A 19,314-nucleotide genomic window follows, 5' to 3' on the forward strand; every position below is an offset into this window, starting at 1 on the left:
CTTCCAAATGCAGCCAACACATCCCAATAGCCAAACTCAAAGAGAGATAAGGGGAAACAAGACATGAATAGCTATATAAGACAATGAAACCCGGATCCAAAACATCAAATGGTTCGGGTCTAAACCAAAATTGCTATAACTTCCCCCCTTAAGAAATTTCGTCCCTGAAATTTTAACCAAACACTAAAACCATATTTAAACCAATACAACAATGATAATAATTCAAATTCATCACCATGACCCATCCACCGGTCACCCATTCACTATAACAAAACTGACTTTTTATGGCACCACATCAACGGTATACAATAAATGCACGTTGTAGTTTCTCACTTTTATGACTTGCTTTTTTTGCACGTTGTAAATACTTTTCCAATCATGGCATGTCTATTGCGTAGGCCATGAATGGTAATAAACATGATTTTTTTATGGCTTACAATGTACACCATAAATAATAAACCTTTCTACGATGTGCATATGGTGTGCCGTTAATACATCAATTATACAAGACGCACATACGCCATCCATGAAAAGTGCACACATAACGCTTGTCGTTAAAAGTATTTCACTTTTTACGACGCACACATCGCCTGCCATTAAAAGTATTGCCTTTTTACTACACACCATATCGTGAATTGTATGATAAAAAAGCACCAAAATGAAATTTGGGGTGCCAATCGCCAAAAAAAAAATATATATATATATTAATTTTTTTTTTCCCACACTGCAACAAAAAGAGTCTTTGGTGATGAAAGCTAATGACGAAAATAAATTTTGTCACGAAAGACATATCTTTTAGTGAATAAAGTAATATTGAAAGTATAATAAAAAAAAATTAGATTGATATTTTAGTCACACTTGATTTCACTAAGTGTGATAATATTTATTATTTATATCACTTTTCAATTAAGTGTGATTATATATATATATATATATATTTTAATCACACACTCTAATTAAAATGTGATTAAAGATCACATAAGAAGAATTAAAAATATCTCACTTTTATTAAAAGTGTGATTAAAAAAGCTAAAATGATTTTTCAATCATACTTAATTTAATGAGTGAGATAATATTTTTTTTTAATCACACATTTAAATAAGTGTTTTATTACTCTCTCTTTCACACACACACACACACACACACACACACGCACACACAACCAATTCCCAAATTAAACCCTAACACACCCACCCCTCATCTCATCTCTCGCTCCTCTATCATTAGATTGCTCCATCTCATTCTCTCACTTTAAAGACCTCAAATGGCAAGAGGTGAGGTATGTCTTCTTTTCTCCCTCTTCCCCTCCCTCTCCCTTTTGCTCTCTTGCACTGCCGACTACACTTCCTTGAACGGCGATGTTTGAACAGCGCTGTCCCTTCGTCTCTCGCACAATCGATCGCGAGCAGCGCCAATCATGCCCTTCTCTCTGGCCACTTCCCTCTCTCTAGTTACTACCCTTTTCCCATCAGTCTCCTCAATCTTCCTTCCTCCGCCGGATTCGATTATGTAATTCCTATCTTCTGTGAGTTTTGGTTTTGAAACACAAAAGATAGGTTGCAATTTTAGAAATGCAGAGAAAATAGTGCCAAAGTTTTCTTGAAAATAGTGCCAAATCTTGGGGTTTATATAATATGAAAATATTTTAACCTGCAATTTATGATGTACATATATATGTACATATTTATAAAACAAATCTAGTGCTGCATTGTTTCATTAACTGGAAATATTGTTGGTGGATTTCTGTTAATTCTTCATCCTTTTATCTTGTTGTTTTGGAGATATTGTTAGAAGCGTCCATGTTTCTTACATCAATATGCTACTGTAATAGTACCATCTATCATAGTATACATGTATTATATACTATGCATATGCAGCAAGAGCTCTCTATTTTGCATTGGAGAATAAATGAAATAACCACCTAGATTCTGCTTTCAAATTTGCTGAGTAGTTTTCACACACACACACACACACACACAAACAAATCACCAATTTTGCATTAAGGTTGTGGTTAACTAAAAGAAAAGCACATGCTTTGTAAGGCAATGCCAAAGTCTTTATCATTCTCTATGTTGCATGACAATCTAAGGCTTTTGCTGAATATGATTGTCTTCTCTGTTGAAGGTAAATAAACATATGATCAGAAAAATCAAGTGCCCAAATTATATATTTCAAAAATAATCCCATTTTGGGTGTCTTACAAATACCAAACATTACTTGTTTTTACCCGTAAACTATGATTCGAAGGGTTGACAATTATAATTAGCCCAATCTCATGTCTTACAAATACCAGTCCTTCGTTAAATGTAATGTCTTTGTCAAGACTGATCTCTTCCCATTTGAGGACGTGTGACGGGTTAGCGATGTATTTTCTCAACATAGATACATGGAAGACATTGTGTATTCTTGTTAACTGTGGGGGTAGATCTAGTCTATATGCTACTTCTCCCACTCTTTCCAATACCTCAAAAGGCCCAATATATCGTGGTGACAGTTTCCCCTTTCTCTCAAAATGTACGGCTCCACGACTAGGTTGCACTTTTAGGAACACGTGGCTCCCACTTCAAACATCAATGGTCTTCTCTTCCTGTCTGCATAATTCTTTTGATGGTCTTGAGCAATCTTTAACTGTTGTCGGATCAATTTGACCTTCTCAGTAGTTTCTAGAACAAGTTCGGGTCCTATCAAATTTGCATCACCCACTTCCGTCCAACAAATCGGCGATCTACAAGGTCATCCATATAATGCTTCAAAGGGCGCCATACCGATGCTAGCTTGAAAGCTGTTGTTGTAGGAAAATTCAATTAGGGGTAGGTGTCGTTCCCAACTTCCTTGAAATCCATTGCGTAAGCTCTCAACATATCTTTGAGTGTCTGGATAGTGCGGTCAAATTGTCCATCCGTTTGCGGGTGAAAGGTGGTGCTAAAAAATAACTCAGTACCAAGAGCTTCCTACAAGCTCCCCTAAAATCGAGAGGTGAACCGTGGATCACGATCTGACACAATATATACTGGAATTCCATGTAGTCGAATTATCTCCCCAATGTAGAGCCTACACATAGACTCTAAAGTGTCGATCATCTTATAGGGTAAGAAGTGTGCTGACTTGGTGAGGCGATCCACTATTACCCATATAGCATCGCGCCCTCTAGGTGACTTAGGCAACCCTGTCACAAAATCCATCGTCACATACTCCCACTTCCATTCAGCTATTGGCGAAGGTTGCAATATTCCCCCTGGTTTCTGATGTTCCGCCTTCACTTGTTGGCATGTCAGACATTTTGCTACAAATTTTGCCACTTCCTTCTTCATTCCATTCCACCAATACTGCCTCTTCAAATCTTGGTACATTTTGGTCCCTCCTGGATGCACCACAAATGCAGAATGATGACATTCCTTCAATACCTTTTCTCTAAGTAACTCGTCACTTGGTACAAACAATCTTCCTTGGTATCTTAAACTCCCATCGGGGTGAATTTCCCAATCGAGCATGGGTTCTCCCGATTCCAGACGTCCCTTGATATAGGCTACCTCTTGATCGTGCTTCTGGGCCTCCATGACCTCATTCATTAACTTAGGCATCACCTTCTGCTCAGTAAGATATGCTTTTGTATCTTGAGATTCTACTTGGATCCTGAATTCATTGAGTGTCGTAACCATATCCTATTCCTTGACAGAGATCTTAGCCATCACCCCTCTGCTCTTGCGATTTAGAGCATCGGCTACTATATTGGCTTTACCGGGGTGATATGAGAGAGTGAACTGGAAATCCTCATGATACCCATCCATCATCTCTGTCTCAAGTTAAGGTCCTTCTGTGTAAATAGATACTTCAAACTCTTGTGATCTGTGAAAATCTCAAATTGTTCCCCATATAGGTAATGTCGCCATTGCTTTAGGGCAAAAACTACAGTTGTTAACTCCAAGTCATCTGTTGGGTAGTTATGCTCATGAGGTTTCAATTGCCTGGATCCATACGTGACTACTCCGTTTTGCACGAGAACGCAACCTAACCCTTCTTTAGACTCATCGCAATACATAGTGTACCCTTCTTCTCATTCTGGAATGGTCAAAATTGGCGCACTAGTTAGTCTCTTCTTTGGCTCTTGGAAGGATTTTTCGCAAGCTTCGTCCCACTCATACTTTACTCCTTTTTGCGTCAAACGAGTCATTGGTTTAGCTAGTTTGGAGAAATCTTGGATGACCCTCCGGTAATAACTGGCGAATCCTAAGAAGCTACGGATTTCTGACACAGTTTCTGGTTGTCTCCAATCTAATACTACCTCCACCTTGGTTGGATCCACCGTAATCCCATTCTCTGATACCACATGCCCTAAGAATTTTACTTCATTCAACCAAAACTCACATTTACTCGCCTTGGCATATAACCGATTATCCCTACGAACTTGAAGGACTGTCCTCAAATGTTGCTCATGCTCTTCTTCAGACCTTGAATATACCAAGATGTCATCAATGAACACTACTACAAACTGGTCAAGGTATGGTCTAAAGATCTTATTCATTAGGCTCATGAATACGGCCGATGCATTGGTTAGTCCGAAGGGCATTACTACAAACTCATAGTGGCCATATCTAGTACAAAAGGTAGTTCTTGGTATATCCTTCTCCTTGACTCGTAGTTGATGGCAACTTGACCTGAGATCGATCTTTGAATAGCACCTTGAGCCTCTAAGTTGGTCAAAAAGGTCATCAATCTTTGGGAGTGGGTATCGGTTCTTAATCGTGACTCGATTGAGTTGACAATAATCAATGCATAGCCTCAACGACCCATCCTTCTTTTTAGCAAACAACACGGGTGCTCCCCATGGCGAACTACGTGGCCTAATGAATCCTCTCTCGAGCAATTCTTGTAGCTGTGTCTTCAATTCTCGTAGTTCTGCTGGTGCATACGATATGGAGCCATGGATATTGGGGTAGTTCCAAGTTGTAGCTCGATGCTAAAGTCTACTTCCCGAGTTGGTGGCAATCCTGGTAATTCCGTAGGAAATACATCTGCATATTCGTATACTACGCACAGAAGTTCTATTTCTCCTTGGCCCTTCTCATTTAGAATTAGACTTGCTATTCTACCCGCAAGTTGATCGTGCCACTGCATCCGATGTTTTGTTGAAACCATGGGGTCTTGTCTATCCCCCTTAAACAGGAAACGTGTCCCATTTTGCATATGAGCTACCACTTTCTTCTGACAACAGTCGATCACCGCTCGGTGGGTGGACAACCAGTCCATGCCCAAAATGATATCGAAGTCCTACATTTCCATGACATGAAGGTCGCAAGTTAAGCATAGGTCCGACATCCCTATCTTACAGTCCTTACAGATCGATCCTACCCGAATGCATCCTCCCATAGGTGACATTACACTTAAGGCAGTTGCTAAGGGTTCACATACAAGTTTTAATAACTTAACACAAGCAAAGGATATAAAGGAATGTGATGCACCAGTATCAAATAAAACATGCACCCAAGAATTGTATAGTACTAAATTACCCTCAATTACAGACGGGTCCGCTTCTTCCTCTTGCAGGGCAAAGATTTTGCCAGTTGCCTTCTGGTTGCCACTGGTCTTGGCATTTTGAGTTCCTTTACTCTTCTGGTGCTGTTGCCCAGTAGATCCTGTCTTATTCGTCCAAGGCTTCTGCCCACCTAATGACTGGGTATTTGCTCGGGAACCTCCTCCTTGGTATCTAGATGGAGGGAGTTGGGGGCATTCGCTCTTTTTGTGCCCTAATTGTTGGCAATGAAAGCACTGGATTTGTCCCATCGGCCTTTGTTGATAGCCTCCTCTCTGGATCTGTTGCTGCGGTTGCTGTCGTTGCTGTTGTGGTTGTGGTCTGGAGTGGGGTTTTGAGGTCATGCTTCCTTTTGGGTTCCTCTGAGGTCCAATAGACGTCTGACTCCCTTTTCTCTTGTTTGAAGCCTTCCTGGCATCATTCACTTCACTTTCAGATTCTAATGTCGTTTCTAGCACCTCGGCATATGAGGGGAGTCGTTGCGGAAGAACTCTTCCCTTGATTTTAAGGTCCAGTCCCCACTCAAACATCCTTGCCTTCTCTTCATCATTTGCCACGTATCTAGTTGCGTAACGGGCTAGCTCTTCAAATTTTGCAACATACTGGGTCATGGTCATATTTCCTTGTTCCAAGTTTTGAAATTCCTTGACTCGTTCTTGGCGGATAGTACTTGGGAAATATTTATTTAGGAATAGTTCCCTAAACTGGTTCCATGATAGGCTTGCTACGTCACGAGTATTCTTGATTAACTCCCACCAATGGTCTGCCCCATCATCAAGCTCAAATACTGCCAAGGCTATTCTATCAGCGGCCTCAGTTATGCCCATGGTGTCTAGCATTTCCTCTATCTGTCGAAGCCAATTTTCAGCTATCTTTGGGTCCGGTACACCTGTGAACTTTGGGGGTCTCTGATTCCGAAACTCAGAAAAGAGTCGAGTCCTCTCATTCTGCCGATTGTTCCTTAATTGCCCTAGTTCCTCCAAAATTTGATGACCTAGGTTATTGGGGATGGGTCTGTGTTGATTTCTGGGACAGTTTCAAACATTGTTGCTGGTTTCGGTATAGCCATTAGCTCGCGTGACCACCATTCTGTTCATGGCACGTGGTGAGTTGGTTTCTAGTCTTAGAAAATCTTACTACTTAGATTTGAAATAAAGGTTCAGTTTCCTTAGGGTGCACTAAAGCAAGTAACAGTCAATAACATAGATCAACACATTATTCATATATTATAATAGGCATCATTACAAAAGGGCTCCTATATCGGAGTTACATTCAAAGAGCATCTACGCATTACAAAGTTCAGGCTATCTTATTCTAAGGATCCCCATTAGTGGGTCTTACAAAAGTCTTGTTTTACTATTCCTCGAATTAGTTCTCGTTTCCCGACCAATCAAAGTCTTCTCCTGGGTCTTCATTAGCAGAGTCAGTGGCTTGGTCTGGAGAGCGGGGGTGTACATTGGTGAGCGGGGATTGTGTTCAGATGACACTTCTATAGGGTAGGCTGGGTTTGCTCCTTGCTGTTCTGGTGACTGCTCCATATTCATTGGTTAATTGTTGCCTGCCTCCTGATAACAAGATGCGTAACTTTCAGCCAGAGTCGGTGGTCGGTGGTATGATCTAGCGATCAAAGCTTGGTGTATCAAGGAGTCCATTCTCTGATCATCTTGCTCCATTCGGATCGCCTTCTTTACTGCCTGGCTCAAAAATTGTAGGCAGCGCCGCACCAGGGACCTCTTCTGCTCCCTCGTATAGCGGGTGTATTCTGTCTCCACCTTACGCATCTCGGTTCTGATCATTTCCTCGGCGGTACTTGTACGGCGTCGGCGGCTAAAGCAGGGGCTAATAGACATGGCCCGCCTTCCTTGCATACGGAAAGTACCCCACGAGTCGAGACTGACGCCGCATCCCGGGTATTCTCCCGCTGACATCCTAAGGTGGAAAAGATTTTTATTAGTTAATCTTCTTATAATAGCGTCATAGAATAAAATAAGATAAAGGGGTAACGGCTTCTAGAGTCATGTATAGGGTTGCGAGGGTTAAGGGTTGAACCTATGCTATGATACCAAGTTGTGACGCCCTGATTCTACACTATTGGTTACAGTCAAGGAAGAGTCACTAATGAGTCCTATGGTCAATAACCAAGTAAGATCCCAGATCGTCGGAGGTGTCAAATTAGTCTTCCTTCTAAGTCCAGCTTTCTTAGGCAACGCATTGCCCTTTTGACAGATCTTAAAAGGTCTTGACACAAGGTCTCATAAGCAACGATAAGGTTCATACATAGAATATAAATACATAATAATCACAAATATACTTAATTCAAAAGCTTGTTCCATTACATTACATCCAAAGGAAAGTTTAAATCTTCATGTGAGTCTTACAAAATATCAAAAAGAAATTTCTAGCTTCCCTAAGATAGCCAAAAGTCTTCAAAAGTTTCAGGCTCGTCGTCTCCAGCTATGAGTGCCTCTCGTCACCTGGCATGACACGCCGTGAGCTTTGAATGCCCAGTAAACACACACACACCCCGTCCCCTTTTCCCAGTCCAATACACAATCACAATTTTAACATCAAGTAGTAAACATGATATTCAAATAAATAAAGAGTTAAGTTGGATGTTAGTAAACTAGAAATCCCCCAAAGAGATTTCGTCCTCTCGACCACAAGAATCGGACGCGGATTATTCCGTATGCCCCCTCTTTTGCTGCTTTGTTGCAGAACTAATCTCGGATGCCTACCAACAGTTATATACTGCGTAGCGCCAACCGCAGGGCCTCAAAAGAGACGGTAAAATAGGGTCTTGCCTGAATCCCTCCTCACACCAAACCACCTAGGGTCCGAATACAACCGCTCCGTTCAAGGGTCCCGAAAACCACTTGCGCAAGACTTTAATTTCCAAATAGGGAATGCATCCCAACAAACCATATATCACATATTCTCATCTTTTCATTACTCAAGTGTTCGAAAACCCAATACCCTCCCTATTAGGCTTCCCGTTGAATTAAATGTTTTAAATCATGGTTAGTCCAACTTACAAGACAATATTATCCATGTAAGCATGCATTCTTAAGATGAGAAAGGTAAATAATATAACCGCAATACATATAATTTCATGCCAAGGTATGATCATAAGCTAATAAGCAATCTCATGAACTCAAGGGCATAAAACATCCAGCATAACACAATTTCCAGATTTAGTATCGTATAAAGATTAAAATGAAAGGACTAATTTAGATCTTTCACCGCACTCGGCCTTCCTATGGCTCGTAGAGAATTTGATCTAGTTTCTAGAAAATATTTCGGAAATGGGATAGTCTTCCTAGATTTTAAGTTATTTAGAAAACATTCCAGCGCTGTCTAGATTTGTCGATCGTTGCGAAAATTTGATTTTCTTGCAAACCGCTTGCTGTTTTTCTATGAAACCAATTTTAGTTGAAATCTAACTCCTTAAAGAAGATTTTGACATAAAATAGAGGTCCAGAATAATTTTATACATTTTTCTAGAATTTTTGAAAGTGGGCTGCAAAAACAGATTCTATGGTAAAATACCCAAAACAAGAAGATTTATGAGAAAAGGGTTCCACCAAGGGAAAATTTTAATTTCTTTTATGATGAAAACATGCTAACTAACATATATTAAACTCAAAAAAATTTCTTGAAAGTGTGCCCTTGGAAAGTTGAGGGATTGGTATGAAAAAAAGATGGTTTTGTGCCGAAATGGAGAAAATACAAGAGAGATAGAATCAATACTCAACTCTTAGCATTTTTAGCACAAGTAACTCATCATTAACAGATCTGAAAACATTATTTAGAACCCTTAGAAACATGCCTTTGAAAAAGAAAAATGAAAGAGAAGGTTGTGTTGTAGCTTACTTGCTAAGCTTTGAACAAGAAGGCTCTCTTCTTCCTCCCTCTTCCTCTCTAGACTTCTCTCTCTTGCTCTCCTCCCTCTCCTCTAGCCGAATGTGTGTGTGAGTGTGTTGTTTGTGCTTGCCAAGCTAGGGAATGTTGGTATTTATAGACAATTTTTGATGTAAAAAGTCCTAAAAGCCCATTAGTTGGAAATGGATGGAAAGGTTAGGATTTGTTTAAAGTTTAAAGGAATAGGAGTGATTTGAGGGGCTTACTCATAGGTTTAGGAAACATTTAGTTGAAATGGAACTAGTATTGGAATTATCATCCTAGGTCTAGGGTACTAGGTTTGTGGTTTTCTAGAATTTCATGATGATAAACTTTGAAAATTGGCTCCTCACTTCCTCCTAGAATGGCCGGCCCTAGGGAAGGGTGAAGGGGCAATTTTTTTAATCAATTTAGGTTCTAGGGCACACTTCTCAAGGTGCATATATATATCTTACTTGATTGATGGTACTCATGGTACGAGGGTACACGTACTAGTTTTTGGGAAAATTTTGAATTTAAATAAAGAGTGAGGGTGTGGTATTAAATTCATGTAACTTATGTAGAATTAAATTAGGTTAGGGAACCTAATCCGGCTAGGGTAATTCCTGTTTTGATAAAAATAAAAATAGCAATGCTAACCGACAAGATTCAAATTAATTCAAGTAACCGAGGGACTTTAAGAAAATAATTCAAACATTAAGGTCTTTAAAGAGAATACATATTTCAAGGGCCTCACAGGCAGTACTAAAAGTCAACCTGGTGCCCAAGGTATTCTGCAGGCTCTCCCATAACCGAGCCATAAAACGCGGATTTCTATTCGAAACAATAGTCATAGGGACTCCATGAAGTCAAACTATGCCCCTAATGTAAAGGTCGGCTAGCTAATCGATCAAGTCAATCATGCTCATAGGTACAAAGTGTGCTGACTTGGTCAATCTGTCAACTACCACCCAAATAGCGTCATTACCTCGTTGTGTCGTCGGAAGACCTACAACAAAGTCCATCGTGACATGCTCCCTCTTCCACTCAACTATATGCAATGGTTGTAACAAACTCATTGGCCTCTAATGCTCTACCTTTACTTAATGACAAGTAAGTGTAACACGTTCGCGAGGGACCCCGCTACAGTTCGGACTCGATTTGTGTCACGGTTCTTAATCTGAACCAAAGAGTCCAAATCTGGCAAATCGTTTTGAGAAACAGATTTTTGAAAAGTAGTGCCAAACATGGACTGCTTTTCCAGATACAGAGTCGCCACCTAAATATTTTTAAAATGGGGAAATTTAGGAAACCCTGACTCAGTGCCAAAGGCCACATGTCCGTCATCACCGGAGTTGTCTCGGTTCGGGAGCTTGGGTACGATCGGGGAAGGTCAGCTATGAGCACCCCCTTTCGCCCGGTCCGAAGACCGGCCTCTACTAACCGTGATATCCATTTTTGAAAACTTTATGTATTCTTACTCCGTTTATTAGCCTAGAATTACTATGTTATGCGCGCAGCAAACAAGTATAGACTAGATTGTCTAATTTGGAAGTAAGCATTGCATATCCATTTGTTTTGGAAAATGTTTTGGATTTGCTACTCGCACGTAGGCTAAAACACGGATTTCAATGAGTTCTTCCAACTCAAACAATCCAACCTTCACCCACAGGCATCCAAGCAGTTTATAACACATAAGCATCTAGCCACATATTAAGCATGCTGTCATGGCAACATTCACACTCATGCGATATGCTAAAGCGGAAATACTTACATCGTACTCCGTGCCAAAACAAAGAACTCGTTAGCAAACATGCATGATCCAAGTCCATGTTAAGTGCCTAATGCATCGCATACCAAGTGTTGCTAGAATAGGCTCGGCTATCCTAAACATGGCATGTGAGAATGCACAACTATCACATATTCAGTTTAGAATTTGAAGTACAAATGCAGTTAGCGTGATGTACCGAACCTAATGCACGCAATACAAATGCATGGATGCACGCATGCATAGCATAAGGTATGCTAATTTAAACGTGCCCTAATCTACCATCGTAAGCAGGTAAATAAAAGGGAAGAAATAAGTGAGGTTGGAAGACATACACACCACCCACACACACTTATTACGGATTTTCCCTCGCTCGGAGGGACCAAATAAATATTACAGATTAATTAACTACGCAAGCTAATTAATAATTACAAATTAATTAATTTAATTAAAAAATTAAATTAAGCTAAATAAAAACAGTAAACCGCCTCGGGAAACGCGCCGCCATGCATAGGCTGCCTCTGTTTTCCTTCCTTCACTCCTCTGGAGACTGTCAAAACCTCAGGACTGCATCCCTAGACACTGGGGAGTGCCACCGGCTGAGTGGAATCACCACCGGCACTGTTGTGTAGCCATCGGCACAAAATGAAGCTGTCGGCAGAGAAATTGTTGCCAGCCGGCACCTTACACTGCCGGTCGGCAGAATGTTCCTGCAGAATCTGCAAATGACAGCAACAGAGGGCAAGGCAAAGCATGGCAGCATAATTCAAGGCATATATGCACCAACCATGTCCCTTATCATGATAATGACTCAAAGGGGCATGTGCCTCGATTCTCGGACCACCAATCACGCATTTCCATGCATGATGGCCCAAAGAACCAAGTATGCAACTTTGATTTCAAATGCATGCAAACCAAATCAAACCAAACAAGGCCCAATTCCTATCATTAAGTCAAGGAACAAGGCGTGCATGCAAGATGCAATGCAACCTAAGCATACAAACTAAGGATGCAACATGGCATGGTGACAAGCTTATGCAAGCATACAAGCGAACATAGGGGCATGCAAATGGATGCAAAGATGGACTTATGCATGAATTAGGAAACTCTAAGTAGGCCTAAAACAGTAGCCATTAATGCCCAAAAATGGAGACCAAAGCACATGCACACATGTACCTAATTGAAGGCCAACACTTAAGCACAAAGCAAGCAACATTCAAGCACACTTGAAAGAGGCATTCATGGACTAAAAGCATGCAACATAAGCTCTGAAAATCATGCTAATACATGGTGCCAAACCAAGCAACAAATTAAGCCAAGCATGCACCAAATGGCCTAAGTGTTCAAAGCAAATCAATGGGGCATTGAACTACACTTAACAAGACCAAACATGGCATGAAAGGAAGGACCAAAATCAGAGGTTTAGCATGTTAAAACAAAGCTAAAGGACTACTTAGATGGCATCTAAGTGACTCAAAAACAAAGGCATTAATAAACACCGAAACATGGAGCATTGCTACACAAGCTTAAGAGGCATTAAAGATGCATGCAAGGCAATCAAACAAGCATGGAAATGGGACTGAAATAACATATAAAGTGACCCCAAATCACCAAATCGATGCAAAGATGTCATGCTACACATGCACATGCTCAAGGCCAACAAGCCCAAATACAAAGGAGCTATATCAAGCATGCCAAAATCAACCCAAACACTTATGGACAGACCTAAAACATGGCAAAATATGCACATAATCTTCACAAGACTAAGCCTAAAACATGCTCCAACAAAGGCTAACAACCTAAGGCATATTAAGGCATAAACAAGGCATTACATGGCAACTATGCTAAGCATGCATGGAGTACCAAAACCAACTTGAAATCATGTTATATTATGGATATATAAGTATGAAAAACAGCCCAAACATGCTCAACACACACTCAAGCATAATGCTCTCTCAAGAGGCCAAAATATGCCCTTTTCAAGGATAACAAGGAGAGGGGGTGACCCTCTCCTTCTTGGGACTTCAAGGCATCATCTTCACCACTGAAATCCCTCAAGATTTCAGTGGTGAAGAGACCCCAACACCAAAATCCCGGAGCTAGCACAAAATGGCCTAAAATGAGGCCTTTCAAGGCCTAAGGGGGGTCAACCACCCTCAAACAACAAAACACTCTTAATAAACAATAAAGAGGGCTTAAAAACAGAACTTTTTTATGTTATACAATAAGCATAAAAACAGCTCTAAGATAGGTAGAAAATCAATGCAAAATTGGGGAAAAAATGTATAAGTTTCTTACCCTTGATGATCCCTTCACAAATGGTGCTCCAATGGCCTCCTTTAGCTTGGATCCAACACCAAAACTTCAAAACCAGTCCCTTAGAACCTCAAGAGCCAAAGGAAGGTGAAACACTAGGTGTTTGTGTGCAATAGTATGAACTAAACACTATTTTGCACACACAAGAGGGAAAAAAGAGAGAGATAGGATGTGTATCTAATCCTAAACCTAAAACCAGAGCTTGGTCTGTATTTTTCTCTCCATCCAATGTCCAAAATCTCCAACCCTTGCAACAAGAGAGAGAGCTCCTCTATATAGAAGCTTCTTGTCTTGTAAAGCTTACAAGACAAGCTTCATAAGAGGGAGATCCCTCCATACACGTGTATGGAGGGATGCAAAAGTAAGACAGCTGTCTAAAAATATCTGCAAAAGCAGATGAACAGCAATCGGCTGGCAAAAAATGCCATCTTGGCCAAAAAGAGTGCCGACCGGCACAAAATAGTGTTGACCGGCAATAAAAAGTGCCGGCCGGCAATAAAAATTGCCGGTGGCAGCAAACACCAGCCGGTGGCCTCTAGCCACTGCCGGTGGTGGGTAGGGATGGTCTACAAGCCCTACCCTGCCTCTCAAGGGCAAGATGCAAGTGTTTGGTGCAAAACCAGACACTAAACGGTCGAGTTCGGGGATCCTGAGGCAAGGCGCGCGAGCCGAGACCTCCGGGAACTCCAAACGAACACAAACATGGAAGATCACCGTGTGTTCAAACGGTGACGTCCAAGTCTTGAGGACGGTCAAAAATGGGGTGTCTACAGTTGCCCCTCTTTGACAGAACTCGAAAGTCATAACAATGACGGGAGTGAATGTCAAAGCCCAGAGACGACCCATTTTTGACAAGGCCGAAGACTTAGACAAACATGCAAGACAATCAAGATATGCGCCCGAAGGCAGGGGCAAAATGCAAGACAATGCACAGAGCCGAGCATAACCTATGATCATGCAAAGAAAGCTGTAACGAAGCATACATGCGACAGTTTTAAGCTAGCATACCAAACTACACTACAATGCAGAAAGGATGTAAGAGAATTATGGAATTCTTAATACGTCTCACTCGGGAGATACAATACCTGTGCGGCTCGTCTGGTTGCACCAGCTTCAAATGAACCGTACATACAATATCGTGCCTGCAAAGAAAACAAACTTAACAGGTACAATATTGTTAGCAACATGCATGACAATGCAAATGTGGATGCAAAACGAAATGCAATATATAGAAAACAATGTATAAATAATGCAAATGAAGATGCAATGTAATTGAAACAATGCAAGCTACATGCAAAGCATTTGAATCGTGATCCAATCACGAGGGGTTCGAAACCACACCTATGCCAAATAGATTGATGGAGATAACAAGTCTGTTTACCATAGAACGGTCAACTGAACTATAAGCATTGTAGACAGACGCAAGAACAAGTATTGGGTGGAATTGACATAAGTGGGGAAACGACCCGCTGGAGAAAGGACTACGATCCTAATGCCGGATGCAAAAATTACACTACAATGTAATACATGAATATGGCACGCAGGCCAAACCAAATCTTGCCTAGGAAAGGCATGTACGCATACAAGCCATGTGTAACACAGAAAAGGTGCCGCAACCCTCAACCAACATATCAGCGTGGAATCGGCGCAATACACATGCAGAACTGTGTTTTAACATGAAAAGTAAGGGCACATACTAGACCAAGCTCAACCTGGAAAGGCGCAAGCCATAGGCGGAAGGTGATGCAATGAATGCATGCAATCTACAATGCAATATCTACAAATATGCAATGGAGTGGATATGGATACAATGGATATGGCACGCAAGCCAAACCAAATCTTGCCTAGGAAAGGCATGTACACATACGAGCCATGTGTAACACAGAAAAGGTGCCGCAACCCTCAACCAACATATCAGCGTGGAATCGGCGCGATACACATGCAGAACTGTGTTTTAACATGAAAAGTAAAGGCACATACCGGACCAAGCTCAACCTGGAAAGGCGCAAGCCATAGGCGGAAGGTGATGCAATGAATGCATGCAGGCTACAATGCAAATGCATGACAATGCACTATGATGCGATCTATTGGGGAAAATGCAATGAATGCATGCAAGCTACAATGGAAATGCATGACAATGCACTACGATTTTTTTTTTTGGGATGCACATGATGCAAGAAATGCATGTTGCATGGAATGCGCGACAACACGCGGCTTAAGACATGTACAAAGCAATAGTGTGCACACCAATGCATTAAAGGTCTTGCACCTTTCAAGGATTTAAGGTCTCCTAGACCGTACGTGTTTAAGGTCTCGCCAGACCATGATGCAAAATGTAAGTGTGACACACATGCCACATGGAATGCAAAATGAAACAAATGAGACACGTGTGCCTCATAAGATGCAAAAAGATACAAGTGGACTTACACGCTGCGTGAAGCCGGTTTTGAAAGTTGGACTTATACGCTACGCGAAGCCGGTTTTGAAAGTTGGACTTATACGCTACGCGAAGCCAGTTTGAAAGTTGGACTTATACGCTACGTGAAGCCGGTTTTGAAAGTTGGACTTATACGCTACGCGAAGCCGGTTTTGAAAGTTGGACTTATACGCTACGCGAAGCCGGTTTGAAAGTTGGACTTATACGCTACGCGAAGCCGGTTTTGAAAGTTGGACTTATACGCTACGCGAAGCCGGTTTGAAAGTTGGACTTATACGCTACGCGAAGCCGGTTTTGAAAGTTGGACTTATACGCTACGCGAAGCCAGTTTTGAAAGTTGGACTTATACGCTACGCGAAGCCGGTTTGTGTTCAAAACAATGCAATGTACTAACAAGTACAAGCGAGATGCGCAAGATAGCGCGAATGGATACATGCAAGATGCAAGTGAGGTGCACAAAACAGTGCGATGCGCAAAACAGCGCGGTTGAAATACAATGCACAAAACAGTGCGATGCGCAAAACAGCGCGAACAATTTTGAAATGCACAAAACAGTGCGACAGTTTGAAATGCACAAAACAGTGCGACGGTTTGAAATGCACAAAACAGTGCCATGCGCAGAACAGCGCGAACAATTTTGAAATGCACAAAACAGTGCGACGGTTTGAAATGCACAAAACAGTGCGATTGATATGCGATATACATGGGGCAACTTTTGGATCTTGTAAAAGCCAAAAGGATACGAAAAGGATACACCTTGCATGGGTTGAAGTGCTACGCACGGCAGACACGACCCGAGGTCAAAACGGAGGCCGGTTGAGCGTCGAAGATGCACTTTCTTGCACTTTCTTGAGCTATGAAGACCAAAAACTCCTCACATGGCCTAAACAAGGCTGTGGGAACATCACCGGCCGGGAGGGGAGGCCACCGGCATCAAAATAAGTCCATCGGCACAAAAAAGTGCCGGCCGGCACAAAACATTGCCGACCGGCAAACAGTTGCTGATGCGGGGCAGTTTTGACTTTTCACCTTGGGTGTTTTAAAATAGGGTTTTAAACCCTATTTTCTCATTCCTCCTTCGCCGAAATCTCTTTCTCTCTCTCTCTAGAGCTTTTCTCTCTCCCTTTTCGCCCGTTTCTTCGCGTTCTACGCTCGTTTCGTCGTCGGATTCGCGATTTCCTTCGCGTTTCGGACATTTTCAACCGATCACATTCTTGTTTCGGTGCCTCGTTTGGCGTTCTCGCCTTTTCGGGGTTTGTTCCTTCCACTTTCCTCTTCATTCCTGTGCCTTTTCACATTTCGGCCTTCCCGGCCATTTCCGACCCTCTTGGGAGTTGACTTTTCAGTTGACTGTTCGCATTCCGGTCCGGTTTTCCTTTTCCCGGCCATTTTCTCATCATTTTCGATATGGCAGACGACATTCCACGTGGCGGGACTCCCCCGGACCACGAGATGGATCCCGGGGTCGAGCTCCTACCACTGAGCGGAGCCCGTTCGACCCGGCGACCTACCGGCCGGCGATCCATGTTCTGCCCCCCGACGGCCTGCGTCAGTTCCGGAGCTTCGAGAGGCACGTGGCACCTGATCTATTGCTGCGTGAGCCTACCTCCCACCTTTCATTCGGCACTTCCGAGGTAACTCTCTTTCTTCCGCTTTACTTTCCGCAATGTAGGATACAAAACTGTCATAGTTAGTTGTATTCTTTAACTGCTGAAAACTGATATGCTGTAGACTGTAGTTGACTGTAAACATACATACAACTGATATCTGCTTAAGACTGACACATGCACGCACACTGCACTAGCCCCGAATCATTCAAACACACTGCGCTCACTGTATTTCACTGCATACACATTGGCACCCAGTATTTGTCTAAATCTGTTAAATTTGCACACATGCTATATCTGCTTTGAAACACCCAAACACGCTGACACAGCACATGTATTTCACTGCAAGCACACCGGCACCCGGTATTTGCTTGAAACTTGTCAAACTTGCACACATGCTTTATCTGCTTTTTCAAAACTGCATTTTGAATGTTGTCTTGCAATTGTTATTTTCTGTTTAAAGGAGGGTTCCCATACCATTCGCGGGTATGGGAATACTGGTGCACGGGAGTGGTGTGATGAGCTCCCTGACGCAGTCCGACGCATCGTGGACCGGGCGGGCTTCGGCGCCTTCTGCCGAGGGCTCTCCAGGTTGTCCACATGCAGACCTCTCCTCGCCGCTCTGGCGGAGATGTGGTGGGACACCACCGATTCTTTTCATTTCTCTGCTGCAGGGGATATGACGATGACCCCTCATGATTTCTCGATGCTCACAGGCATCGGGGTGGGGGGTGATCCGATCCCTTTTGACATCGCAATGGATGAGTGGACCGCCGCTCAGGTCTATCTACTGGGAGAGGTGCCACCCCTAGCTCGCCCAGGTTTCGTTCGATATTCCTGGTTTGAGGTCTAGTTTCGGGTCCAGCCCGTGTTGGAGGAGGAGGCGGAGATGACCCCGGAGGACGTGGAGAGGTATGCTCGCGGCTTCCTCATGTTCCTGTTCGGGACTACCATCTTCGCCGATCGGGCGAACACCGTGCCTCTCTGTCTTCTCAGCGCACTGGTGGACGTCCGGGACATCTTGCACTATGATTGGGGCGGCGCTGCTCTGGCCACCCTTTACGGGTACATGAGCTCGGCTTCGCGCGGCAGCGACCAACTACTTTGAGGTTACTGGCGGGCTTGGGTGGTACACTTCTTCTCCGCTTTTTCATTTCTATCTCGTACTTTCTGTACTCTGTACACTGCACACACTGTAGTCTGCTTTACACTTGCTGTATACTGTACACACGACACACACATACATTCTGCTTTACACTGACTGTACACTGCTCACACTGTACACTGCACACAATACACTGCACAACACACGGCTCTGCCATTTCTGTTTTATCTGATGGTCATACTGACATCTGTTTTGCAGTTGTGGGTTTACGCCTACTTTCCTAGGCTTGCCCCCGTGCCAGTTGCGGAGACTCCCCTGGCCGTCCCCTTTTCGAGTCGCTTCGACGGGAGATGCATCCGGCGGCCGCGGGAGACATTCGGCTTCTTCCGCTGATACTTTGACACCATCACCCCCGCGGAGGTATGCTTTACTTTCAGTTCATTTAAGCTTCGCTTTCCAACTGTATATTTCAATAACAGTAGATAACAAACTGTCTGTCATTTTCAGATCACTTGGCGGCCGTGGGCTCCTATGCCGGCGGCGATGCGGGTCGGTTCCCTGGTGCGGAGGAGGCCTCGCGTTTCCGGATTCTGCTTGAGGGCCCGGTCTGTCGGGCTTGGTACCTGGGGGAGCGTTTTCTACACCAGACCCTAGGGTTACCTGAGCAGATAGTCC

The 19,314-nt window shown here is 42.9% G+C and overlaps 2 protein-coding genes across 2 annotated transcripts; both read right to left on the bottom strand.

Annotated features, from left to right (window-relative positions):
- Positions 1–4,054: 4,054 nt before the first annotated feature.
- LOC145813016 (putative mitochondrial protein AtMg00860) lies at positions 4,055–4,531 on the bottom strand. Its single transcript, XM_082908273.1, has one exon. It carries the CDS (start codon positions 4,529–4,531, stop codon positions 4,055–4,057), a length of 477 nt encoding a protein of 158 aa, XP_082764399.1.
- A 350-nt stretch (positions 4,532–4,881) lies between these two features.
- On the bottom strand, positions 4,882–6,357 carry LOC114305596 (uncharacterized). Its single transcript, XM_082908274.1, has 2 exons — positions 5,410–6,357; positions 4,882–5,268 (listed from the first exon to the last, which is right to left on the bottom strand). Exons 1-2 carry the CDS (start codon positions 6,355–6,357, stop codon positions 4,882–4,884), a joined length of 1,335 nt encoding a protein of 444 aa, XP_082764400.1.
- Positions 6,358–19,314: the final 12,957 nt, after the last annotated feature.

Source organism: Camellia sinensis, chromosome 15 (assembly GCF_055761805.1).
Source record: "Camellia sinensis isolate YWXY chromosome 15, ASM5576180v1, whole genome shotgun sequence".
Taxonomy (NCBI): domain Eukaryota; kingdom Viridiplantae; phylum Streptophyta; class Magnoliopsida; order Ericales; family Theaceae; genus Camellia; species Camellia sinensis.

Excerpts from the sequence above, each read along its gene's own strand:
- LOC114305596 (XM_082908274.1), bottom strand. The coding sequence starts at position 6,357 with ATGGGCATAACTGAGGCCGCTGATAGAATAGCCTTGGCAGTATTTGAG. Across the intron at positions 5,269-5,409 it reads GTGTTAAGTTATTAAAACTT|GACTTCGATATCATTTTGGG; the intron begins GTATGTGAACCC and ends ATGGAAATGTAG.
- LOC145813016 (XM_082908273.1), bottom strand. The coding sequence starts at position 4,531 with ATGAGCCTAATGAATAAGATCTTTAGACCATACCTTGACCAGTTTGTA.